This window comes from Rhipicephalus sanguineus, chromosome 7 (assembly GCF_013339695.2).
Source record: "Rhipicephalus sanguineus isolate Rsan-2018 chromosome 7, BIME_Rsan_1.4, whole genome shotgun sequence".
NCBI classification, from domain to species: Eukaryota; Metazoa; Arthropoda; class Arachnida; order Ixodida; family Ixodidae; genus Rhipicephalus; species Rhipicephalus sanguineus.
In genome coordinates, this window is record NC_051182.1 from 148,755,735 (window position 1) to 148,783,694 (window position 27,960).

The window sequence follows — 27,960 nt, forward strand, 5'->3', positions numbered from 1 at the left end:
CAGTCAATCAATTCCTACGTGCCAGAATATGTACGGAATGACATGTACTCCATGGATAATATGATGCGATGACACGTACCGCGTTTACGGGAATTCCACGAACTCGTTGGCTTGCGGTTGGCTTGCGCTGGTTAATGCTAACTGTGGGCCAGTGTTGGTTGATGCTGGCTGCATCCGCGTAATGTTGGCTATGCGCTCTTGCAAAGACGTTATAGATAATATGCGCACACTGCCTCGCTCATATATTACTCTGTCGAACGTTTCGCTCCCTACTACACTTGGCCAAAGAATATTTCTCCATGAATTTTTCTCTTCTTTGTTTAGAAGCCTAATGCGAGATAGAGCGTCATTGCATAGTATGAAAAGAGAGAACGCGGTTGTGACCTGAGTGTCGCGCTTACGCACGAGCTCCTGCTTCGACTAATTTTCATCGATCGGGGTGAGTGCGTGCCAGTTTATTGTTGCGTGGCGTGTCATCAACCCAAGCTGTCAATGACACACTCCTTTTACTGGAGCGCATAATTTTGATGCCATCCCCATTATACAGCTGTTACTCCTTTTGTTGTTCGTTTGCTGGCCGTGTCTATCGCGTGTCCTGCCTTACAGATCTCGTTATTTTGTTATTCCACATTGTTTCACGTGTCGACCACTCGGGACGGAGTTTGCTAGTGTTCTTTTGCCCTAAAGGCGTCTTCTCCTGACAAGGAGTATGCGTGTAACGGTGCACCCTTTACAGGGCCAGAAGAAAGTATGTGTCTTGGGGGGCAGATTTGAGATTGAACTTATGCGGGCTGGAGGACATGCGACCTAAAAGTAATCGGTCCAAGGGTGTAGCGAGGAGCTCGTAGCTGTAGAAAAAAAGAAAGAAAAGAAAAAGATCGCGTCGGGCGAATACAAAAAAAAAGAATTCATAGGTAAGATCTATAAATAAAGAATGACAGAGAAACTTATCAAAGAAGAATTTCGTGTAGGGCGAATAAACATTCAAAGAAGAAAGAAGATAAAGGAAAGATCTACAAACAAAGAATGGGAGAGATATATGTTCTCGTAGGGCGAAGAAACATTCCAGGAACAAAGAAGATGGAAAACGTCTTGCGCTCTTGAAATAGGAGACAAGGGTCTGTGCGCGGTAAAACGAAAGGAGGACAGATCGCGAAGGTCTTGAGTAGTTGCCCAAGGAGACAAGCGTAGAAAAAAGCTTTTATCGATGACATCGGGTTGACAGGCCGGTTTTCGCTGTCCGGTGGGCGGAGGTTTGGCTTTCAGACGAGGAAAGGAAAATAATATAAGTAAAGAAATGAGAACGAGAACCAACTTGAGGAGACGTGAGTGGCAGGCGGTGTGTAGGAGAAGAAATAAAGAAAGCGAGTTGAGGGTCTCTCTTAAGAAAGTGATGTAAGCCTTGGATAGCTAGGAGCTCGTTAGTACGACATCGTTCGGCTTAGTGCTCCGCACTGGTGAAGGTTGTTAATGGTCGTTGCTTTAGGTGAATGTATTGAGTAACACTACTAAGTTAGAAGAGAGGGAGCTGTCACTTGCAATATTCTTGATCGTTTTCATCTCACTTACCCTATCCAAACGTTTACTTTGAATGCCAATAAGCTCACACTGCTCCGATGGTAAACTTTATTGCTCATTTTAGTTTATTTAGTTGTCTTTTATGCAGCAACCAATATATGGTCTTAAATTGACCCTCAAACCCAAATACGTGATTTCATATTGAGTGAAATGAACGTGAGAGGCAATTACGAAGCCCATAACGATTGATCAGCTAATTTCCGCCAATATTATGTTGCATTTACGGGCTTCGTTTGACCTTATGCAAGGCCGGCCCACGAACCCGCTGTCGCAAACATATCGATATGCTAGCAATGCCAGAACTAATTAAGTCATCTAAGACTTCGCGTTGATGACTGTTTAGTAATTGCATTTCGCCCAGTTTTCTCACTTTAGTAGTTTGGCGACGTTGTGTTCGTTATCGTAACCAGTGTCCTCTGCCGACGCATGTTTATGCCAATATCTAGTTATTCTCTTCTTGTCTCTAGTATGCCAATTAAGTGCAAATTCTTGCGTTTGCAATTACAGTTGCAATTACAATAAAGCAATACTAGCGTGGCCCGTTGGCACTGTCCGCTGTACAGAACAGCTGGGGGAAATTGCTGCACCATATTCTTTAGATACAGCAATTTACTCCTTAAAGATGATAGCAATATGAAAACTTATATTCCAATAGAGGAAAAAGCAAAAGCAAGACCAACTAGAGTGCGCAATGCATATGTTTCAAAAAGCATCAAATAAACACAAACCTCTACTTTATCACCGAATCTCCAGAATCACGCATAAAGGTACATTGCATGAAACCAGTGAAAATGGTCTATAAAAACTGTGCCACCTTGGTTTAATTCTAAAAGATTTTTTTGTGTGTCAAGAATTTCCTTCACTTTAATGATGTTGCGAAGAAAACGGTCTACTCAAGTGAGTGAAATTCGTAAACATGTTTACCTAGACGTGCACGCACGTGTGCTCTTTCATCTCCCGTATCTTTGCGTTGACTTCCCGTGGTTCTTCGTCTTGGAGGACGTAAAGAAGATTTTAGCAGCAATTACAGTACCAATTAGGCGGGGCCCCGATTTCGGGGGCACTCCACTGGAGAAGCCTTCTGACTCTAAATCTTTACCCGCTGGCGCTCGTAAATGCTCGAAAAGGTGGTCCGCTTCTTATTGCTGCTATCTTCAAAAACTGTCTCCACGTGGGACTAACGATTTAGACATCCTAAAGCTTATTCATTAGATACTTTACAGCGAACCCTGTAACGTATTTAAGAAATATAAAAGAAAGCTCTCAACTCGTCTGATTTCTTTATTGTGCAGCTTCTTCAGGGAGATAACTACAAACCCTTGATTAGTGAGTGATTAACGAAATAGGTTTTATTTGCAAGACGAAAGGAAAAAGGGAAGAAAAGAGAGGAATGGCAGGGATGCTAATCAGTCCAGGAAAGTGCATACGTTACGATTGTGTTAATAGTGACGCAATATACATGCAGGTGAAGTACCCGCGTAACTAAGCCAGTAATCCGCTAATTAGTGAGGATTTGATGGACAAACGAATTATTATAGGTATTACGTGGAACTTGTAGAGAAGGTGACTCATTGAGCAAGTTCACGAGTAGTAATAAGAATACGCTACGTTACGACCCAGAAAGAGTGCGTCGCCATGGTGTGGGCAGTCCTGAAATTTCGTCCGTATTTGTACGGTCGCTCCGTTCACCGTTCTCAGCGATCACCATTCACACTGCAGACTAATTAATTTGAAAGATTCATCAGACCATCTCGCATGAGGGAGTCTTCGGCTCCAAGAGTTCGACTTCACTGTTGCCTACAAATCGGGAAAACGACACGCCGATGCCGACTGTCTTTCTCGGTTTCCTGTTGAGACAGCAGCCCAAGACGACGACGACACGGCCTTATTGGGAGTTGTTGACACTGCCGCGTTTTCACAGCAGCAACAGGACGACGCTGAACTGCTACCGCTCATTCATTACCTATAAGTACGAAACAATAGCGTGGCGAAATTATTCGCAAGGGGGCTGGCGTCGTACTGCTTGAGCAATGAAGCACTTTACAAGATGAACTTCTCACCTGCCGGCAGCAGCTACTTACTCTTCGTTCCCTGGTCGCTTCGACATGAGGGCCTACACAGCTGTAATAACGAACTGACCGCTGCTCACTTGGGCTAAACCCGGACATTGGCGAGGATTAGACAGAACTATTACTGGCCGAGACTTGCCGCGGTCGTAAAAACTCACGTGCAGACATGTCTCAATTGCCAGCGTCGCAAACCGCCGTCCATGAAGCCAGCCGGTCTGTTGCAGCCTGTTCAAGTGCCGACGACACCATTTGCACAAATTGGCATGGATTTTCTGGGCCCCTTCTCAACGTCTGCTACCGGAAATAGGTGGATAACCGTGGCCACAGATTACCTCAACCGATACGCCGAGACAGGCGCTCTGCGACGGGCAACAGCAGCTGAAGCGGCGCAATTTTTCATCCAAGCCATCGTTTTAAGGCATGGTGCTCCTGCAGTAGTTATCACCGACAGCGGTACTGCGTTCATAGCCAAGCTTTTGGACACCGTTTTTCGACTAAGTGGTACCGCTCACAGGAAGACAACGACGTATCATCCTCAGACCAACGGGTTGACTGAACGTCTGAGTAGGACCCTGGCTGACCTGATAAGCAACTACGCAGATGTAGAGCACAAGAACTGGGAGGACATTCTACCCTACGTCACACTCGCGTAGAACACGACTCGTCAGGAGACCACTCGGAAGACAGCCTTCAGTTTCGTTTACGGCCGTGAAGTTACGACAAAGTTAGACGCAATGCTCCCTCACGAAAATGACGGCAATGAGACGGACGCTGAAGAGTTTATACAGCGAGCAGAAGAAGCTAGACAACTTGCCCGGTTGCAAATCAGCGAACACCAAGACTATGACGCCAGACACTACAATCTCCGACACAGACCCGTCACATACAACGGGGGCGAAAAAGTGTGGGCCTGGACACCTATTCGTCGGCGTGGGCTCCCTGAAAAGCTGTTGCGAAGATACTTTGTACTTTACTCAGTTCTGCGACGTATCAGTGAGGTCAACTACGAGGTTATTCCGGACGGCTCTATTGGTCAAAGCGCGGAAGACGTTCGCCAGAAATTGTTCACGTGCTTCGGATGAAGCCATATGTGCACTAACTGTGCAATCTTTTGTTCTTTGCCTCGCTTTCTGAACGTTTAACATCGGGGTAATGTTTCTTTAAACGGGGAATAATGCCGCGCGTATGTGACAGTGGCGACGGGAACGAAGCAGCGCCAGTGTTCTTGGCCCAGCGCGGGGACGAAGAAGACGTTACAGTCTTTTCTCTGATGGATAAAGCGTGTTTGTTTGTCGTTCTCTGTGTCCTCGTCGATCTCACGTCGTTAAAATATTATGGTTGCAAAACTGGCACAGTGTTCGAAGACACAACGGATCTTGAACACCATCAGGACGGTGTTGCAACGGCACTCCTCCTCTCCTCCTCTAGGGATACCAAGGTTTCGAAGCATTGATCGAACCTCTCATTACTGCATTTACTGACCGACGGTCTTTAGCAACTGCAGTATGTTTGTACTCTCCTTGGTTCGCAGCGACTCACTATCCCAATACTTTGTCTGTACCTCCACTCACTCCGTTCCCCTCTCCCTTTCTGACTCGTTTACTTGCTCAGTAGATCACCTAATATCTTTCTCAATAGACTTGCTATTTCCAGCCTTCGCTCTCTCTTTATCCTACTGAAATAATTTCAAACTCTAGCAGTAGTTACCTGTTCTGTAACTTTCTCGCTCAGCCAAACGCTGACTCACCCCGCCCCCCCCCCCCATCTCGTTTGCGTTTGCTCGCTCACTCATCCTATCTATTCTTCATTCACTCGCCTCCCTCGCCAACTCACTCACTCATTTTCTAACTCACTCAACACTCACTCACTTACTAACTCACTCAACACTCGCTCAATAACACTCACTCTCACTCACTCAGTAAACACTCACTCTCACTCACTCAGTAAACACTCACTCTCACTCACTCAGTAAACACTCACTCTCATTCACTCCCTAACCCTACACTCACTCACTCACTCACTCACTCACTCACTCACTCACTCACTCACTCACTCACTCACTCACTCACTCACTCACTCACTCACTCACTCACTCACTCACTCACTCACTCACTCACTCACTCACTCACTCACTCACTCACTCACTCACTCACTCACTCACTCACTCACTCACTCACTCACTCACTCACTCACTCACTCACTCACTCACTCACTCACAGAATTTATTTCCTAAGCCTGCCTCAGCGACCGAAACGCCCCTTCTCGCTGAACTCAAGGCTCAAAGAGCCCCAATTCTTCCAGCTTCACATCATGCAAAACATTCACCCCAGGGCGCCGGTACGAGGCACCTCCTGCTTTGTTTTTTAGCTTACTTTAGCCTGTCCACCCTGATGCTCTTGCTTCAGCGACAAAAATGTGTGGACTGCCGCTGGAAAGCCAAGTTCCTAGTACGCTATCGAATGGTCGGCACGGTTTGAAGTTGTTATCTTCTGTGAGGAGCCGTGGGGGAAGAGAGGGTATAACGTTGTCAGCGGATGCTTTTCCTGCCTTACTTTGTCCTTCGAACAAAGAGTTTTGTTCTTTTCTTAAGGCCTAGCAAAATGTTGTGCATGCGTACGCATATCCACACCAACAGAGATGCACGAGCATAAGACCGAGAGAATAGCAAAAACGCAAGAAATATATAAATAAAGGCATTCCAGAAAGTCAATATCGTTGCACCACTTTCTTAACTTTTTTCTAGGCACTTCGCTGTTTTCACTTGTTTTATTTAGGGATTATTATTCATTTTACTTATATAAAAAAGTGGCACTATTCCTCGTGCAAATGCGCCTACGACGACTGGAAGGCCAAAGCCGTAATCTTGTTCTTTTTCTTCTCAGCGATTTTGTTGGTATTTTTTCAGTCTAGTTCCTTTCGCTTTTTTCTATGCTGAAATAAAAACTGTTTTTATAGTGTAGGTTACAGCCTGTATCTTGCATTAGAAGGTATCGGGCTCATAGCTGTTTTAAACGCACGCATCCTACGCCAGCAACGGCACCAGGTTCTTACTGCCGTTTTCGGGGAGAGCACAAACTCAATGGCAGTCCGCGAAACATTTTGTACGGTTCGCACTGTCTTTACGTGGGCACGCTTGAGTAGCTTTTCGTGTAAACCTACCCTCTGCTAGAAGGGAGAAAAAAAAAACAGAAATGCTCTATACGCCGAAAACAAACGCTCTCAGCGCTGCCACGAAAGAGTGAACCAGAAAGACGGAGTGCAAATCCCCGAATGATGGATGTCCCGAGCGAAGCTAAGCTTTGAAACTCCCCCAGTTTCAGAATCGACTCGAGAGCTGTGTATACGCAATGCCTCACGACGAGCTGTTCTAAAGCCCGGAAAGCGATGCTGCAGCTCTTCAATCACTAAAACAGTATAACGCAAGAAACGACGAACACAGAAAAGGGAAGCAGACAACGGAGTGGCCCTACTAACAACTGTTTGAATACCACTCAGCGAGCACAACTGCTGAAGCTCTTCAATCACTATCGAAATGATGAGGTTCGCACGCTACGTTTGGAGATGAGAAAGCGAGCTTCAATACCAATTTAGCCGCACTGTTTAAAGCTTACCCTTGTCTGACTGACGTTTATTGCGAAAGGCACCTCAATAAAGGCTTGTTTATGGAGAGCTGCATTGGTTATTGAGTGGATTACAGAGCAAAGGGGAGCAGCGGCAATACTACAGTTGAGACTACATGATAATGAAGTTGATATGGTTACGTATTGTTCAGGGAAGATAACCGATCAATAATCCGATGACAAATGGGACTGTCATAAAATTGGCATTGTAGATAACGCGACAGCAATAAATTGGAATGTTATACGAAGTAAGCCTAGGAGACAATATTATCAGAATCAGATCTGCCTTAACTCCACAAAAGCGCTGGCGTAAGGGAATACGGCCGCTCCAGAGAGCGAAGCGGTCTTTGGGTCATCTGTCACTTCAACACGAAGTAAGCGGTGATAGCCCAGTACGTACAAGGGCAGGAGCCGCCTACTTACGTCTGTCGAAATAGCTCGTGCTGCCACGTCCTTTTGATAGAAGCTTAAATACTGAATAACGCGGATTCAACACACGACCGAGAAATAAAACTGATGCATAAGACAAGCGCCACCCTGTGCATGAATGTTCACAGGCGAAGCGCTTGTCCTGTGCATCGAGTCTTCTTTCTCTGACCTGTGTCCAATCCGCGCTATTCAGTATTTAAGATTAAGAACTAACTATCCCAGCACCTAATATTGTTACGCTTCTGACTGAAGTGCAAATTGCTGCCCGAGTGACGCAGCCCCCCGCCTCCCTCCCCCCCCACCCTTCAAACAGAACCCCTTCATGCTCCTTCACTCGATGGAGCCAGTCGGCGCGTTTCATATCCTGCATGAGCCGCGGCCATCTGCAGCCTTCGCAAGCTTTCGCTCGCACGTAGAGCATACGATGCAAGGGTTGATGTTATCGATTTGGGCTTTATACAGAACATGACGGCGACGGCAAAAGTGCGCCTGGAGTGTTCCTATAATTGCTATCGGAAAAAACTAATAAAACAGTGCAAACAGGGAGTGGTATGGGAGCGAGATGCTGTTTACGCCTCGGGTATAAACACACAAACGGACCACCGACGTGGGATTGGTGTTGAATTATTAATGCAGTATCCGGGCATTTCCGTTTAGCGAATACGATTAGGTAATTTATGCGTGCGAGCTTGGCGTGCAACACGCGAGGAAAAGCCGGGCGTGTGCCGTCGCCCCGGGTGAATCAACGCGATACAAGAACACGCGCGCGCTGTGGTGCACTGCCGTTTTGTTTGTTTTAGTCAAGCATGCGTGAAAACAAGCTAGTTCCAGAATATTTAACGCAGAAACTCGGGCTTGTTGGTTGTAACTGAACTTGTACATCTTAAGAAGGTCGAACAACCACAGAAGGACGAGACATGAAAACAGGACGAATTGAAAGTGTACTGAACGAATGTCCACACTAAAAGTCTGCTGGTCAGTGCAAAGTAGGTGCGTTGCACATGCATGGTTCCACTTTCATCGGGAATGTGCTACGTCGGCGAAACCGGCCGCTGCGTTCTTGGAATATTGAGAGAGCATAGCGCTGCTTCAAATCATTGGCGCGGGGGGGGGGGGGGGGGGAGATTTGAGAGATCACTGCCGAAGGTGTTCTTGCATACCTGACTTTAATATTAATACTGGGGTTTAACGTCCCAAAAACCATGATATGATTATCAGGAATGCCTTAGTGGAGGACTTCGGAAATTTCGATCAGCTGGACTTCTTCAACGTGGACCGAAATATAAGTACATGGGCCTCGTGCATGTTGTCCTCCATCGGAAATGCGGCCAACGAGGCCGGAATTCAATTTCGCGACCTTCGGGTCGGCAGTCGAGCACAATAACCACTGAGCCACCGTGGCGGGTAGCACAGCTGATTTTAAGGGCACCAGTATCTTGCGCAGCTTTGCATCTCTGCAAGCTTGCAAAATCTATGAGGTTTACTGCATCCGTCTAGAAGTAGATGAACGTGTGAGCACACCTTCACTAACTTTGCATGCCAAGAAAAAGGCTTATCTGACGCTCACTTTTAAACAGTGCGATGACGAAAAAACACATAAAAGGAGTCAACAACACGAGTGTTTACTGTCAACTGCGTGTGCTGTTTGAAATTGAACCCAAACCAACAGGACTAACTTTTCCTTTTGCTTTTATCTGAAGCGGCATGGGAGTTATCTGTGTTAGCAGCGCCGTCTGCACCTCTTTCTGGATTCTGCGCATGTATGTGCTTTGCCATCGTTTGGGTCAGGTAAAGTTTCAGTTGATGTCTAGCGCCCGCCCTGTTTACGTGTTTCTTCCTTCTGTGATTGTTGCTTTGCACATGTTATGATGTACAAATCCCCTCCCAGAAGCATAGAAGCCCGTACGAAATACATCAACACCTCACTCGCACCTACGCATGGAATGTGTTGGTGATCGTTTTACAGGCAACATGCATTTACCTACGGAACCGTGCATATATAACACAACCGCTAGTACGTCCACGGACACGCATGAGATAACTGACGCGCATTTCACGCAATCGAATAGGCGATTTTTCACAAAGTAAAAGTATGTGACATCACAGAAGCAAATGCGCTTATTACGCTTGACCACTACACGCGTGTGTGTAAATACATCTACACACATGGATAGGAAAGTATACATGCAGTGTATGAGCACTCGCGCCACACATTCAGCGGCTGAAATTATGTAAGGGTTATAGCGCTGCAAATATAATGTCAGGCTTGGTTCATGCACAGAACCATATTAATAATATATGTGGTTTAACGTCCCAAATCCACGGTGTGATTACGAATGACGTCGTAGTGGAGGGCTCCGGAAATTTCGACCACCTGGGGTTCTTTAACGTGCACCTAAACCTAAGTACACGGGCCTGAAACGTTTTTGCCTTCATGGAAAATGCAGCCGCCGCGGCTGGGATTTGATCCCGCGACCTTCGGGTCAGCAGTCGAGCGCCGTAACCACTAGACCACTGTGGCGGGGCTGCACAACTAGTATTCAGAAAAAAAAACTTCTTACGGTAAAAGCATCTGTGCGGGAATGTTCAGGCGAATCCTCATGCTGGCTATATTAGTGAAGTCGGTCGATCAATGACAAAAAAATTTACGAAAGAAAAGTACTGCGAATTTGGCACATAAAGTTAATGGTACGTGTTTAAAGTTTCACAATTTTTATAGCGTTCGATAACTGGTCAACGGAGTGGGCATTTAAAGGGGTACTGACACCTTTTTTCGAAGGCAAGTTTACTCAGCCATACAAATCTCCAGTATGCAGAGACGACTCTGAGCAAGTGTGAAGCTCAGCAAATGCTGAGAAGATATTTTATTTTGATATTAAACTAAAATTTTAAATGGCGCACCTACCGACATCGACACTAGCTTGACGTCAGGCTACAGTACTAATCCTGGTGGTTTCACGCAGCAGTCTGGCTAGTTCTTATGGTCGCTTGTGTGTCACCAACGGAGCCAGGGTACGGAGCGGCCGTGGAAACGTCACTACGTATTGCGCGAGCACGTGACGAGAAACTAATACCGTGTTGTGACGTCAGGGTACAGTGGGAAACGAAACCAGCTTTCAAAAACATACTGCAATTACTTTTTAAGGGTGCACTCGCGCTTAGCACTACCTTTTCTAGGCTCCTGAGGGCTTGTGCTTTCAGTTGACGCAAAAAAAAAACCGACAATTGAAAATTTCCGTGCCATTGTTCAGAAGGCCACGTTTTTCGGTAGAAAAGTGACTGCGCCAGCGACGACTGTTAGTCATTGCCATAGCATAAACTAAGAAGACAATGAAAGCTTTTCAGTCGGCGATACTTCGTGCCTCGAATCGTACGTGCGGAATTAGCACGATACAAAGCATGTCCTTCCGTATTTGTGCTAGTTCATAATTCCATGGAGCGGCTTGCTGCGGCTTAGACGACACACATTTAGGTGCCTAACGCTGTATTACATCACAAGTGCGGGTTCTTCTCACATATACATGTATGAGTCGTTTCGATGTATATTTTTGTATACTGCGTTTCAGAAAAAAGAAAGAACACGAGCAAGACTACTCAGAAGCGCGCACGCGCAATGTACCGAGAATGCAACGAGTACGTAGGACGCTCGGCGTCTGATTGATACATCGAATAAGTAAATGGAATTTCGGTAACGTTTATCTCGATCTGATATTTATTAGCAAGTCGAGCGCAGACGGGCTGCAAAAAGGGCTAAAGAGATCGCCGATGAAACACTGCAGCTGAGCTCTACATCGTCTGAAGGACGGCAAAAAGGGCCAGTATTATCCCGTGAAAGCGGGCGGCTCAGCCGACATAAGCTGAAGAACGGCAAAACTGACCCAATATTTGCCGGTGAAAGCCATCGGCTCGGCGATATCGGCTGGACGGTGGAAAAAAATGGCCCAATATAGCCGGTGAAAATCAAATATTGCATGAAGGGCGGCAAAACTGGCCCATTATTACCGGCCTAAATCAACGGCTCAGCCAATAATGGCTCACTGCCGGCAACACTAGGCCTTGATTGGACCGCGCAGATCGCCGTAAAACCAATATCGGCCCGACGTTGGGTGCTGCCTGGGTTCACACCGCGATAATTTGTAATAGAGCTTAGCGCGGCTAGTATCTCTAATACCGCCTTGGCTCAGAGAAAGGTTACATTATTAATTTCTTCTTATCTCTCTAAAAAATTGTGATTTTAACCCACTCCGCGGTCTCATCAGCCCGGTCATGGCATCGACTGAGAAAAAGGAATTCAATACATTGACTGAGAAGAAAAAGAAGACGGCTTTCGCCTTCGAGTCATCTTAGGGAAATGCATATGGGACCCTTTGAGTTTTGACATGTTTGAACGTGAGAGCAGTAGTGGCAGTAGAGCGAAAGAGAGAGAGAGATAGAGAAATGTAATGTGGAAGGGCAGGGATGCCAACCAGATGATAAATATCCGGTTTGTTACCCCGCACTCTGGAGTGGGTAAGGAGAGACAGAAAAGTAACAAAGAATGACAGAGTGAAGGCGAGAAATAGAAACACACACACACACACACACACACACACACACACACACACACACACACACACACACACACACACACACACACACACACACACACACACACACACACACACACACACACACACACACACACACACACACACACACACACACACACACACACGGCACGGTTACAATCGCTCAGAAACCTCACAGAAACTTCAACAGCGCCTTTGTCAATTTCGGGTTTGAAGCTCAAGCTTTCCGACATTCGACGATGGATTACTCAGAAAGGCTGGCCATCGACGCATAAAAACGGAACGATGTTATGGGATTTAGTACAGCTTATTCTCGTCGACGAGAGGTGGCGTCGCGTCGTGTGAACGTCGGCCAGACGCGTTCCATTACTCGGATGACTCGGGATTGATTCTGTATTCTAAACTGTCAGCGCAAAACTGTCATTGATGCTGTACACAATCAGAACACGACCTACGATGAAAGAGATATGAAGTTGAATTGGCTTTTCAACGGCTTATCACATTCGTGAAACAATCTACGAGCATACTACTTGCCTACACGATCAAATATTTCTGAAATGTCGTCACCGATGCAGTGGCGAAATACCTACATCTACCGAGGCGACACGAATAGTGTTGGACACTATTCGTGTCGTCTGTGCATGAAACAGACACTGAAAGGCTGTCTATCGGATGCAGTCACCATGCGTCACGAATGCAAAAAACATGCTCACCGCCAGCAGCCACGCGCTCCGAGTATCGCGTTTCAATTTCGAATTCTTTTAGGTTGTTGTTTCGGCAGTATTTTAAGAACTATCGCTCCTCCTTCTGCGATATTTTTACAATGCAACAGCGACAGTATGCTTTAGAGAGGATTGACTTGACTTCTACCGTAGGATGATGCGTGAGAATGAGGAGTTCAGGTTACGATGACAAAATATTTTGTTTGATTTCTGCTATTTTGTGTCTGTTTTTTGGGGGAAGGGGAAGGGCGGGTGCTGGTATTTGTCAAGGAAAGTTACTTTTAACTCACGCTTTCCAAGCGAAGCTTGCATCGCTTCACAAATGTCATTGGCGTTGTAGGTGTGACGCGCGCGGCGGTCCGTCACAGGTGCGCTCGTCACACGCGTACTTGAGACTTCAAAGGTGTTTCAAAGGTGTGGTCACACGTGTATCTGCGTACGCCGTATACTAACAACTGATGCGTCTGGATTGCGGGCTTGTGGGCAATCAGCCGCTTCTGATTTGGCACTCGGATCTTTTATCAAGGTTACTGGTCACTTCGCGTAGCCACATTTAATGGTTGCCTGGATATAAACGCATGACCATCGTTGCTGCCCTTAGCAACTGAAGTATTGAGCTACTAAGCACAGGGATCGGGGATCACGGTCCAATTCCCAGCATGGAGGAAGGAAACACTTAGGAGGGAACATTACAGAATGCGATAAAAGAAAGAAAAAAAAGAAGGAAAGAAAGAAAAGAAGAAAGAAAGAACGGAAAGAAGTACAACAGGCATGAACACGAAAACCTTCGCTTGCCCCCATTTTCTCGACAGGGCAAGGACTCCTGAATTTTCTTTTTTTTAATAGGGTGCTTTATAGGGTCACCTGATTCTATGACACGACGTAGCAGTGCACGACAAGGAATACATTCTTCAGATACTGAAAAGGCTAAGGCGCAGGCATAGAGGCCTGAAACTTGGACACGGAAGGACCGCTAATCTGAGCTTTGGTGCCCACTTGGTTCATTAACATCGTATCGGAAGTGTTGCGTGTAGTACTGTATTCTATCATGTCATCATTTTTTACAGTATTCCAAAAAAACGTCGCATGGTCTCTCATGCAGTTGCCTAAGACTACTCGAAAGCGAAAGCCACCATCTTCCGTTTCTTCTCAGTCGACGTATCTTTACTTCTCCGTTATTGGCCCATCTTTGACCGACCGGCGATTTCGTGTGATGAGGTCATCATGTGGTGACATGGTCGGGGATGTCATAGTGACTTCATGATGACGTCAAAATGTGTCGTCATCGTTTAACGTCATCACATGATGCTTTTTTGCATCACTCATGTTGAGGCCAATGGTCATTTTCTCGCGTTTTATAAGGCATCTAGGCTTTCGCCTTAACATTATAAAGGATGCCATAAGCGTGCCCTGATAAACTGGTGCTTCACTGCTGACTCGAAGGTCGCGGTATCGAATACCGACCGTGGCAGCCGCGTTTCGGGGAGGTGAATTGTTAGAGGCCCGTGTGCTCAGATTTAGTTGCGCGTTAAAGAACACCAGATGGTCGAAATTTCCGAAGCCCTCCACTACGGCGTCCCTCATATTCATATCGTGGTTATGACAGGTAAACCATAATAATATTTAATAATAATATCATTAATGATAATATTGTGAGTATTACACAAGTGAGCTTTCCTTCTTTCCATCAATAGTTCTGTGGTCGCATTTTTCCGTCAGCTCAAAGTGGCCTCAAGAATACACGGGATAGCGTAAAAGGGAGCACATTTGAGGTATCCTGTAACCGCAGCTGATACTTATAACACACCCAACTTTCTAAGCCTACCGCAGTCGGAATTCAGCCGAGCGCTTCCAAATGAAGGAGCAACTGGCGTGGAAATCCTGAGGAAGACCTTGGGCGGGCCAGCTTATACTCCTTTTTTGCCGAGCGCCTTCCCACGCGTTCTCTAACTGAATCCGGGTAATCCCTTCTCAGACCCACATTCGCGAAAGAAACTGGCTCGGCCTTTCGTCATGAGTTCCAGTGTAGCTCGCTCGAAGACTTTTCTTTTCTCGCTTATCTCGCGTCAGCCCGGTGGTATTGCCCGGTATTGCCTCGTTATAATTCTGTGCAGACACGAAGGCGCCCAAAGTCGCTTCGACGAATCTGGTATCCATAGGTGGGCAAACTCACTCATGAGTCGACTCGCTGAGACTCACTCAGACTGAGATCGAGCCGTGAGTGAGCGTGTCCGAGCGAGTAATATTTAGGCGAGTCTGAGTACGAGTGAGTGCGGTTGAGAAAAATTTGAGTGAGTCTGAGTCCGAGTGAGTGCGGTTGAAGAAATTTTGGTGAGTCTGAGTCCGAGAGAGCCCTAAGGGCAAAATACATTCCATGAGTGAGTCTGAGTGAGCTCCATAATTTTTTCCGACCTATGCTGGTATCTGTATTTAGAAAAAAAGAACGTAACAAACATGCAACTGTTGGTGGTATAGTGCAGGGATTACATACGTAACAGCTAGCCAATCGTGATTTCGGAAGTTTTGTAAACGAAGGAGACCGCCCAAACGAAAACATATCTGACGAAAGAAATTATGTTTGGCGGCCATGTTCCCAAAGGGTAACCCGCGTAGTGCGCCTTGCATTTGATAGATAGATAGATAGATAGATAGATAGATAGATAGATAGATAGATAGATAGATAGATAGATAGATAGATAGATAGATAGATAGATAGATAGATAGATAGATAGATAGATAGATAGATAGATAGATAGATAGATAGATAGATAGATAGATAGATAGATAGATAGATAGATAGATAGATAGATAGATAGATAGATAGATAGCACTTGTCCTGTACATCTCGTCCCCTGTTCTTTTTTTGCGCTACGGCTCCTGCAGTACGAAAATCGAATGTTAGCAGAAGATTGCACGGCCTGTCGGGCACTGCGCATGTAACTCATCAGCGATACCTGCTTGCCGCGGGATTTGATATATGCTCAGCCGAAGGCTGCACTCGGTCCTCTTCCTGTTGTAAACACACATGTCTTGAATCATTGCTCCACGTGTAATACACGTCTTTCACATACGTGTATAAGCTGTAGGCGGATATGAGATATTTGTGTCAATTTAAACCAGGTTCGCCTCGTTTTCTGGATCGGCGAGTGAACTGTTTTCAACACACAAATATTTGAGATACCATACTAACCGAATATAATATATTAGTTGTTCCTCACAAGCAATAATAATATCAGGGGTTTTACGAACCAAAAGCATGGTATGATTACGAGGCACGCTGTTGTGGAGGGCTCCAGAAATTTGGACCATCTCGCGTTTTTTTAACGCGCCCAGACCACGCGCAGCACACGGGCCTCTAGGATTTTATCCTCCCAAGCAAGCCTTCGGCATATTTAGACAATGTGATGCAAGGAAGATAATGCGTCTGTCCAGCATTCCGCGCATACATAATTCTTTGCGAACGCTACCTGCTAGCACTGTGCTCAGTGTTGTGGATAGCTGGAAGCTGGACATAATGAGATAAAGGTCCCATGCTTTGAAGAAGACAAACGACTTTTCGAAACGTTAGCTCTAGCGACAATCTGTGTTCCGAGGATTCTTCATTTGTTCCTTTTTGTCTTCTGCTGTTTCGCACTTATCAGTAAGTATGCTGCCAGGTTCATTCAAGTAGGCGCTGCCAGGTTCATTCTTTTCGATTATTCCTACAGGTCAAGTGTATCCGCCATAAATTTCCAGCTCTGCCTCCCCTCACTTTCTCGCCGCAAGACTGCTCGTGTAATATTATTTTTTAGGTTTTTTATTCGCTGCCTCCATGAAACCAAATCATCATTCCTGCACATCGTTCCTCTCGCCACTCGCACCGAAATGCTGTGTATCCACCATGTGCACATACGACCACCTATCAACGTTCATTTTTCCTGAAAACTGCCGGAGAATGGAATGCTCTGCCATCAGATATCGCCCTCATCACCGACATTGCTCAGTTCAAAGCAGCCATTGAAGGCCATCTTTCAAGTAATGAAATCTAACCTGACCCGCCAGTTTTTTCGTTCGCCCACCCCTCAGGTAATTTCCCATGTGGGACCTTTGAGGTATTATGAATAAAAAAGTATACTGAGCCTATTACTGAGTGATATTTCGGTATAGTTAAAATCCTTTTATGCGATGTAGGATAAATGTTTGATGCGACTGTGATAAATGTTTTAATTCAAGCGCTGTAAACTTTCATATTTGTATTGTTATTATTTTTCTTTTTCAAGTAACATTTACGTGGGTAAATGTGGGAAGGAACTTTTTGAGAGCTCGTTTTCTTTGCTTTAGACAACCTCAATTAAAACCAGCAGATGATGAAGCCAAGGAGCGCATAGCGGACGTTAAGTGTACTGTTTTAACTGTATTGTAGTAATTGTGACATAGGTGTGAAGAAAGTTAAGTGAACAAAAAGACAACTTACCGCCGGCAGAGACCGAACCTGTAACCTTCCTGCTTAGTAGTTCTAAGTAAGGTAAAGTAATGGATAAGAAGTTTTCCGATGTACAGGTAGACGCTAATTTCCTCTTCGGAAATGTAAGTACTCACAGATGGAAACGCGACACCGATATTTTTTAGTATGACGAGTGCTATGAGTGATTTCTCGTGATAATCACGTCATGTCGCTGATAACCTGGTGGCTAGAGGTAATGTTGGCTCCAATGAATGTATGAGTCAAATTTACGCTAATATTACACAAACTGTAGACGCCGGAAACGAAGGTACGTGCATTACTTAGCCCTGAATTTTTGTGTTTCCGTCCCTGAGTACTGTTCTTGTTATACCAACATGAGCAGATCGGTTTCCGAGGATGACGATTCCTTCATTAGAAAGTTTCCAGGTCGACGCTCGCAGTTTAAGCGTTTCTCCGAACCCAGACGGAGGGTTATCGCAAAGGATGTCGTCAGAGGCGCTCGAAGCTGTTGGTGCCGTCACCTTCAAATCGATACTCTTCCACGGAGGAGACAGTCATATCGACCCTCCTAATCCCCCACTTTGCTGCGCCGTGCTGAAGATGTCGTCACGTAAGCTAACGGCTCCCTTCGCATTTACAAGTGATGGTCTTTCAGGCTGACGCGGGCGAATTCATTTACTATATCGCCGCTACACTTCGGCGTGTTTAAAAACGCATTTGACATCGCACTTCAGGAAGTTCATTAGCCGTCACATATTTCATAACGACAGAAAGAATCTTAAAGTATATCCCAGCGTCTAAAAACGAGTAGGCTTCAAGAAAAATTAAGAAAAAAAATTCAGAAGTCTTTGCCTTATTGGGAAAATGGGGGCAAGCAAAGGTTGGCGTGTGCGAGCCTGACATGACATTTTCTTTCTTTCTTTCTTTCTTTCTCTTTCTTTCTTTCTTTCTTTCTTTCTTTCTTTCTTTCTTTCTTTCTTTCTTTCTTTCTTTCTTTCTTTCTTTCTTTCTTTCTTTCTTTCTTTCTTTCTTCTTTCTTTCTCTTCTTTCTTTCTTTCTTTCTTTCTTTCTTCTTTCTTTCTTTCTTTCTTTCTTTCTTTCTTCTTTCTTTCTTTCTTTCTTCCTTTCTTCCTTTCTTTCTTTCTTTCTTTCTTTCTTTCTTTCTTTCGCATTGCACAATGCTCCCCCTCCTAACTGTTTCCTTCCTCCATGCCGGGAATCGGACCTTCATCAACGCGCTCAGCAATGCAACACTCTAGTTGCTACACGCAACAAGGACGGTCATGTGTTCTTATTCAGGCAACAATGAAATGCGGGAATGTGAAATGACAAATGATCCCGATAAAAAATCAGTATGCCATATCAGAAAACGGCTGACCACTGACAAGCCCACGATGGACAGAGTATCAGTTATTGGAAAGCGGCTCATACAAATACGCAGGTGACCGGCGCACCTTCAAGGGCCGCATTTGTGTACGCTCCAAGGTACCGGTTTTTCTTTTGAGCACGGCGCCAAAATCTGAGTTACGAAAGCTTCGCTTAGAAGAATTTTCTAGTCTAAACGTTCTGTGCAGAGTTTTTTCACTTCTTAGGGGCTCACCGCAAGAAGTACACACTTTAAGATTGAAGTTAAGTCGCTCTTAAGAACAATATATTATCCTGCTTCTTCTTGAAGCTTGCAACGCACTACGTCAAGCGATTTATGCGTTTAATGAAAAAATTACACCATCTCCCACTAAAGGGGACCATGAGGCGATGCGAAACAGCGTTTCGGCATGTCAAGCACGCGTTTCAGAGGGGGAGTGGGAGCTGCGCGGGGAGAGGGGGAGCGGGAGGGCCAGTGGAGAGGAGATGTGTGGAGAGGGTTTGCGCATGCGCAGTACGGGTGGTCACGGTGCACACCACCACCGGATTGAACTCCGCCTTAAGCTGCTTCGCATCTAAAAAACTAGGGAGGGGCGATGCATGCAGGGGAGGATGTGTCAGCTCCACTAACGTGAAACTTGTGGAGGGGCGAAGCATGCAGTGTGCGCCGGTGTTTCCCACAGCAAAGTCACTGCTAATGGCAATGGAAGACAGAAGAAAGATTAGACACAGAGACACACAGTCCGCTTTTAGTTAACGTGCACGCTGCGAATCTTTATTGTTCAGCTACGCACAAGAGAAATCTCCCGCCGGCACTACATTGCAGGTCAAGGTCCAGTGCCTATACATACGGGGTGGCCGGTGAACGGTTGCGTAGCGCTAGCAGTCGGTATTTTCAACCAAGAATCTCGCTAGCAGACGCTGCCTGCGTCGGTGTTGTCTCTTGCGGGCGAAGGCGCGTTCTCGTTTCTTGTGAGCTGGTAGTTCTGCGTTCATCGCAGAAAGAGCGTTTCCATATTCAACGCGCGCCGTTCGCTCTCTCTAGCCACACGGGGAGCGCTGAAGTGGTGGCCCTCTCTTGCGCTCAAACAAATGGGCCGTAACGACAGCAGACGACGACGACGATGCGCGCAGACACGCCGAGACCCTAAGGTGCTTCGCCCCTGAAAAAAACTCTTCTCTGAGTTGGCGAGCTCTGACCGATGACCGCGTTAGAGCTTTTCGCAATGTGGGCGAGTTCGGCCGAAATAGTGCGCTCTAGTCAGGTCGCTGGCCTCTAAGTTAGAGACGGAGTGAAGCGATTAATTTTATTCCCCAGCGACAGAGTTTGCCAATGACTGTGTGCATAGCCTCTCTCGATCATTTCGTAATTACGGCGCAAGCTGTCTGGGCAGTAATGAATTATTGCCGCAGCTCCGTTTTTTTTCGGGGGGCGGGGGGGGGGGGCGCAGAATAAATTAAATTGTCACGCACGGTTAGAAACTTGATAGGGCGAAAAAAAAAACAGCAACTCTAAAACATTCTTCGGCCGTTCCTCCTAGCGGGGAGCAAATAGACTATATATTACACGCGCGAAATAAGTCGGCTATTTCTAGACGTCCCAACGACGTCTCGAAGACCATGAAATGAAGCTGGGACATTGACGTCTCAGTTTAGGTGGTCATGAGGAAAAAAAAAGAATGAAAGAAAACGGGGTGGGGCGTGCATATGACGGGCAAATGAAGTCCACGACATTCCAAGACGTCTTGAAGATGGCTTAATGAAGTTGTGAATTAGATGTCCATATTCAGGTGGTCGTTGTCTAACAAGAAAAAAAGTAAGAGCAGTGGGGTTGAGGGAGGTGTGTGAGCCAGGTTGTCTATGACGTATTCAAATGAAAGTCCCTTTCCTGACATCCCATCGACGTCTCTAAGATATCTAAATATAGATGTGAATGATATATGTCTCGGCATAGTGATCACTAAATATATAAAGAAACTAAATGGGATGAGATGTGTGACATAGGCAAATGAATTCGACTTTCAGACAGCCTAACGGCGTCTTGAAGACTGCTAAATGAAGTTGTCAGTTAGATGTACAGGGTGATTCCACGTAAGATCGAACAAACGATGGCTGGTCGACCTCTCAAATTTATTTCAAAATTTTATATATTATTGCCTGATGAGTGGAAAGAAGAGATCCGCAATTTGTTTTGCCGCCAAAAATTTTTTCGAACCACAGGAAATCGATAATGACGAAGAGGTGGAGTGGAGCGCTCATCCTCTCTGCTGTTTTGGCCAACTTTCGTTATGAAGTGCACAAAATATATTAAAGTTAGGTAGCTGAAATTTATTTACCTACATATATGCATGTTCTTGCTTCTGCTCAGGTATTTTTAGTTTTTATGTGTAGTGTAGATGTTTTTATAAAAAACCTCAAATATGGCCCAATCGGCAAAATTTTCTTTACTTTGAAGGTCTTTATCTCAAAAAAGCCTTGTAGCAGAGCGACAAAAATTCTGCATTACGTTCTTCGCATGGTGATCTACCAAACTGCCAAATCTTATTTATATAACTTTTCAGTAAAGAGATATGATCGGGCTAACTTCAAGAAAACACCGAACAATGAAAACTACTGACGACAATTAAAAAAAACCCATTTTTTAAATTTCTTAAACTTTGTCCACTTATTCTCCTCCACTTCAGCTTTCACAATCATTAAAAACATGTTGCATAATGTCGTTTCACTAATAGTTACGGCCCCTCCAATGAGGCCTTTTGGCAACGATAGGCAATTCCGACTTCTTGCCCAGCAAGTGTATAAAATGCAGGCAGGATTGAATTTCTTTTTATTAAAAGGTCAGCAGGTACCTAAAAAGGTGTCGCCGGCACTGAAGACTTTAATTTTGAAATTATTTGGTCACTGCAGCGGCCACGAGCAGGCGCGCGCGCACCCGAGATGCTCGTTGTAAGAGACGGCGCAGTGAGAGCTCGTTCTCGCGCCCTCAGACCGATTGAGTTCGAAACAGCAACACCTCTCGGGTGACTTGAACGCACGTGCACTGGAGCTTCGCTATTCTATCGCCCTCTGTTCGCATCTCAGCTAGGCGCTGATAACACGGCGGAGACGGAAGCAAGATGAAAACTCTATAAGGGAGCTATGAGCGCTCGCTTCACGCACGCTGCTGCCACAGAAAGTGCGCTGCGCCAGTTGCGATCAGTGGAAAGCATGAACGTGGCGCTCCAGTGGCAAAGCAAAATATGAATTGTCAAAGGAAAGAAAAGCAAAACTATCGGTAACCGGATGCGCTTGTCTATGTTAGATGTCGGCAGCAGACGGCGTGAACTGGCCGCGCATTCGGTGCGCTGTTCACACTTCATTCGGCGCGGATTGTTCTTGTGCTTTGCTCTTACTCTACTCCTCCTGTGCGTCTCATGGCGAGAAGTATAGCTCGGAATGAGTGTATGTGGAGACTACCTTTCGAAGCACAAGAAGCTTAAAGGAGTACTGACACGAATTTAAAAAAAATTCGGATTGTTGCTCGAAATAAAAATACTGGGTCGAGAAACCTAAAACGACTATTGTCGTGCCTGGGGATGCATCCTATATATTTTAATTAGCGCCACCTTTAAAAGACACTTTCGGTTTCGATATCGAGGGGGTGGCTTCTCAATGTCTTTTCATAGCAGTGTGACGTCACGGAGATAAGAAATTCGCGACGTACTAGCGGGAAATCCGTCATCTGCTCATGGTGCAATAGACAACGATGAGTGAATTGTCGTCCAGTGACCCTGACAGTGATTTCTGCGATTTAGGCTGCATGCAGGACGCAGAACTCGCATACTCGGGGGAACTGTCTTGACTCGTCGGGAAATGTCCTTGCAGTGTGGCTGGCTGCATCTGCTCAGCGACGAAAACTTCAAAGTCAAATTAAATATTTTATACGTGTTCTCCGACTCCAGTGTGTGGACAGCGTGGACACTGCATACCAACGAAGCAAAAAATGTCCCTTTTGCGATGTCTCAAAATCGTGTCAGTACTCCTTTAATTATTGCAAAGAAGCCAAAATTTCGCAGAGTTACCAACCTAGACATAAATGCTTTGAAGGAACGTTTGACGCCCGAAAGATCAGTGACTGTCAGTGAGACGGACTACTTGTGCTACGCGTGCTTTTGCTACCACTGAAATGAAAGATCTTCACGGAACGCACAGTTTAACGATGACATTCTTATGCCCCCTGAAAAAGAAATCGACGCAATTAACCAGATCACTGCGACTACCGGTGCACGTGCGTTCAAGTCACCCGAGAGGTGTTGCTGTTTCGAACTCAATCGGTCTGAGGACGCGAAAACGAGCTCCCACTGCGCCGTCTCTTACAACGAGCATCTCGGGTGCGCGCGCGCCTGGTCGATAGCCCCGCGCTCGTGGCCGCTGCAGTGACCAAATATTTGCAAAATTAACGTCTTCAGTGCCGGCGACACCTTTTTAGGTACCTGCTGGCCTTTTAATAAAAAGAAATTCAATCCTTCTTCAAAATTGGCTAGCGCGAAAATCGACAAAGACTAAGAAGGAACACTGATGTACAGGACAGGCGCTAGTGTTCCTTCTTAGTCCTTGTCGATTTTCGCGCTAGCCAATTTTGAAGATTATGAACCAACTAGCCCAACAATGTATACTATTAAAAATTCAATCCTACCTGCATTTTATACACCTGCTGCGCAAGAAGTCGGAATTGCCCATCCTTGCAAAGGGTCTCATTGTAGGGGCCGTAACTATTAGTGCAACGACATTATGCAACATGTTTTTAATGATTGTGAAAGCTGATGTGGAGGAGAATAAGTGGACAAAGTTTAAGAAATTTAAAAAATGGGGTTTTTTTTTAATTGTCGTCAGAAGTTTTCATTGTTCGGTGTTTTCTTGAAGTTAGCCCGATCATATCTCTTTACTGAAAGATTATATAAAATACAAGATTTAGCAGTTTGGTAGATAAGCATGCGAAGAACATAATGCAGAATTTTTGTCGCTCTGCTACAAGGCTTTTTGAGATAAAGACCTTCAAAGTAAAAAAAGTTTTGCCGATTGGGCCATTTTTGAGGTTTTTTATAAAAACATCTACACTACACATAAAAAACTAAAAACACCTGAGCAGAAGCAAAAACATGCATATATTTAGGTAATAAATTTCAGCCACCTAACTTTAATATATTTTGTGCAATTCATAACGAAAGTTGGCCAAAACAGGAGAGCGGATGAGCGCTCCACTCCACCTCTTCGTCATTATTGATTTTCTGTGGTTCGAAAAAATTTTTTGCGGCAAAACAAATTGCGGATCTGTTCTTTTCCCTCATCAGGCAATAATATATAAAATTTTGAAATAAATTTGAGAGGTCGACCAGCCATCGTTTGTTCGATCTTACGTGGAATCACCCTACAACTTTAGGAGGTCTTTAACAAAACAAGAAAAAAAAAAGCCAGGACAGATGAGTTGGGAGAGCCAGGTTGTCTACGCCATATACAAATGAACTGTATTTTCCGGCATCCCATCGACGTCTTGAATATGTCTAAATTTAGGTGAGACTTATCTCAATATAGGCGATCTTTAAATAAAGAAAGAAATAAAGTGGGCTGAGGTGTGTGACATAGGCAAATGAAGTCGACTTTCCGTCAGCCTAAAGACGTCTTGAATAACGCTAAATGAGGCTTTGAATTTGACGTCGAAATGTCGGGGACCTTTAATAACAAAAAAAGAATTAGCAAAGGTAGGAGAGGAGTGGACTAGGTTCTTTTGATTGAAATGGCACACGGAGCAGCACGGTCAACACTCGCTGAGAAGTTTCAATTCGCGAACTCTTAATGAAGAATTAGGTGTGAACAGATCCCAATCTACGATTCGACATCCCGTGGTACTGCACTGGGCCGACTTCATTTATTGCCCCAGCAAGCTTTATCGTACCAGACGGCGGGACGTATATTTCAATGGGACTGTCTTATTCTCTCGACCAGGAGAGTGTATATATATCTTTACGTTGAAAGGTCGAGATGTTTTCATTTTGATTTTCTGTTGGGCAAGCGGAGGATTCACAGTGCAATAAATTCCCGCTGTCAGTCTCTCTCCAAACGAGGAAAAAGAAAGAAGTGGAAAGGTTGAAGCAGGCGGCAAACAAGAAAAAAAATGAAATTAAAGTGCCGCACGCGCGATGGCGTCAGGAGTCAAGTTTCCTGGAAGTAAGAAATTAAGGTGCACTGAATAAAATTATACGCGCAGAAGCAAAATGTCAAAAATTTCCTTGTGACTTGTTTACACGTATTTTTACAATCGCCAATTCCGTAACGGAAATGACGTCTTTGAAGGCTTGTTGGACGTCGCCATAAAACATGCTCGTGTTAAAAAAATATTGCGGTAAATTTTCCTAAGGCAACCTACGTAGTGTACAAAGCCTCATGTGATGATGCGGAGCTATTGTAGTGGACATGCAATATTTTATTACATTGTTACAAGAGCTGATCGCCAACATTACGCAAGCATTAGCCATTATAGCCAACAGCTAGCCAATATTAGCTTATGCTTGGGTTATGCGTGTAAGTACGGCAGGTATGCGCAAGACGGTTTCAAACAAAATCTATCCCTTTTAAATCTTGTACTGCATATTTCGATTTAATTTCAGCGTTACATGATCTGTTCTATGTCCCATTGACATCACTAGAGTATCTTTCTTTCTCAATGTTACGTGTATAGCGAGAAATGAAGTTTCTTTACATGCCAACAAAGACTGGTGCAATAAAATTGGAGTTTGCTGCACATCAGATGCTTCGTAATTGCAGAAATAAAAAAGGTTATGCCGAGGAAATAACGCTGTACCATCGTTAATATAAAGCATAATGGAACGCAATATATGGAACACACACACTACTCAAGAGGTTTCTTTGAATGGGCCAAATGTACTTGGGAAGAGACGAGACGCAACTTAATGGTTATAGTAATATTATTCGGAAACGGCTTTTACTGGGGGGGCGGTATTGGTCTTGGAGCTAAAGTCAACGTGCTCTGATAACCACTTCTCTCTCTCTCTCTCTCTGTCACGCTATATATATATATATATATATATATATATATATATATATATATATATATATATCTGTGTGTGTGTACCGGTAAGATGGAAGGGACAACGCGCTCAATTTTACTCCATGCTATCAGAAATATAAAATGCGGCCCAGGTGTTTTTGGGGCGATAAAACGTGAGTGATGGTTCTTCTCGAGCCGTCTAGGATGCCGGGTACTTGACAAGAAAAATGGCCGGAAGTGATGACAGCCTCACTTCCAGGCACCTGAGTATTCTTTTTTTCAGCGCCGAATTTTAAAGCACCGATATTTTCGGATAGTGAAGAAGCAGCGAGATACGAAAGCGGGAAAAATGCTTCCGAGAGGTTTCAACACTCCGCTAGGCGCTTATCGCGACGTTTCATCGCATATGGATTTATTGTGTTCTTCGTTTTCTTGTACAGTTCCTTATCTCTATCGTTTTATGCTTTCCATTGTATTACTGTTTGCTAAATATGTAAACCGACCACCTTTTCCATTTTTCGCTTTGCATTTTGGATATTTTGCTGCTTTGTTGTTGTTTTTTGCTGTTAAATGGTATTCGTGTTCTTCTAACATTACAATAAAGTCTCTCTACAGTGTTTGCACTATGGGCCTTTTTTCTGGACTAACATGTCTACACTTTTGTATCTGTACTAAATATTGACTAGACTTCTAACTTCATAAGCATACATTTCGACGTCGATAAGTGTGTGACCACTTATGCTAGAGCTATTTAGATATGCACATTTCAGCAGCTTCCAGTGTGGGCAAAAAAGAACAAGGATAGAAATAAAGAACGCTGCTTCGCGTTCGTTTTGTCGCTAATGTATGCTGTTTACGTAAAGTAATGTATTTCCGTGGTCGTGAACAAAATAAAGGCTGTGAATACTTCACTTGCAAACTTGTAGGTTGCTCGAATTTCGCCTTCAAGAGTAAACCACGACTGTATAATCAGGCCCCGTTCGCATCGCCTTCTTATTCCATGTTATTTTTCAATATCTGTCGTTATTGCTTAAGTAGAAATAGTTCTAGTACGCTCTAGTAAAAGCTCGTGGTCTCACATTATGCCCTCTAACGTGATGCAGACGCCAGCTGCGATGCGGACGGCCGTCACCGGCGCTTCTTCCTCAAGCCTCGCTCGTCGGGTGACGGTCCCCGGCCTGCTACCGTGCGCGTCGACAGCAGCAGCAGCAGTGACGACGACGAAGACGACGAGGACGAAGACGAGTACGAGGATGAGTACGGTGAGTCATTTTCTCTTGTTTGTTCATATGCTTTTCTTTCCCAACCTGCGCAGAGTGAATAGGCGATTATTCAGCAATCTTGAACCCCTATACTACGTTTCACACATCAGGTACAATGCTGTGATAACTATTCAAGAAGTTTAGTAAGTCACATGTGTAAGTCCGCCCGTTTCGCGTTTGGATTTAGTCGCTGAAAACGTGGCCTCCGCGATTAGCTTCGGCTGCGCGCTGCCGGAACTTATCGCGGAGGCCGCGATACGAAAACAAAGAGACGCTAAGCGATCCAGAACAACATATTTACAACCGTATAAATGACGTGGTTTGTTTATTTCTAACGGACAAGGCATCTTGATTTATTACTCAGTCTGAAAACGTCAGAAAAATAATATTAAGGGTTGCAAATTCATTGAACTATATTTGATGCGAGCGCACTTCCTGCAAGATGTCTCGCCAGCTACCATCGTGTTGCACCTGATGTATGACACTGAGTATAGCAAATGTCGGACTACGGCGTGCGTGTGGGAAATACCAGTTTGAACAGGCAAAACAAGCGACGTCATCTATCCCGCCACTCTCATGGCCGCAAGCTTTAGCAGCCCAAATGACCGGCTGCTCTTTGATCTATAGTCGCGTACAACTTCAGACTGCAACGGCATTTCCACCACAAACGCGGGTCAACACAAGCCTCACGTCATGATGACTTCATGTGGTGATGACATCACGTAGTGTCTTCTGATCAGTCCTGCTGACGCCGCCGACGGTCAATTTTCGCATTCCACGATTCACCTAAGGCTTCGCCTTCATAATTTGTTGTCCACCAATACTCTGTTTTTCATAATCGCATAACAGTCAGAATAA

General features: G+C 45.0%; 1 protein-coding gene across 1 annotated transcript in view; it reads left to right on the forward strand.

The window, feature by feature from the left end:
* LOC119400221 (zinc finger Ran-binding domain-containing protein 2) overlaps positions 1-27,960 on the forward strand; it is a 52,104-nt gene that overhangs the window by 13,448 nt on the left and 10,696 nt on the right. Inside the window, exon 2 of the mRNA XM_037667228.2 lies at positions 26,944-27,102. Within this exon, the coding sequence (XP_037523156.1) occupies positions 26,944-27,102 (159 nt within the window). The remainder of the gene's footprint in view (positions 1-26,943; positions 27,103-27,960) is intronic.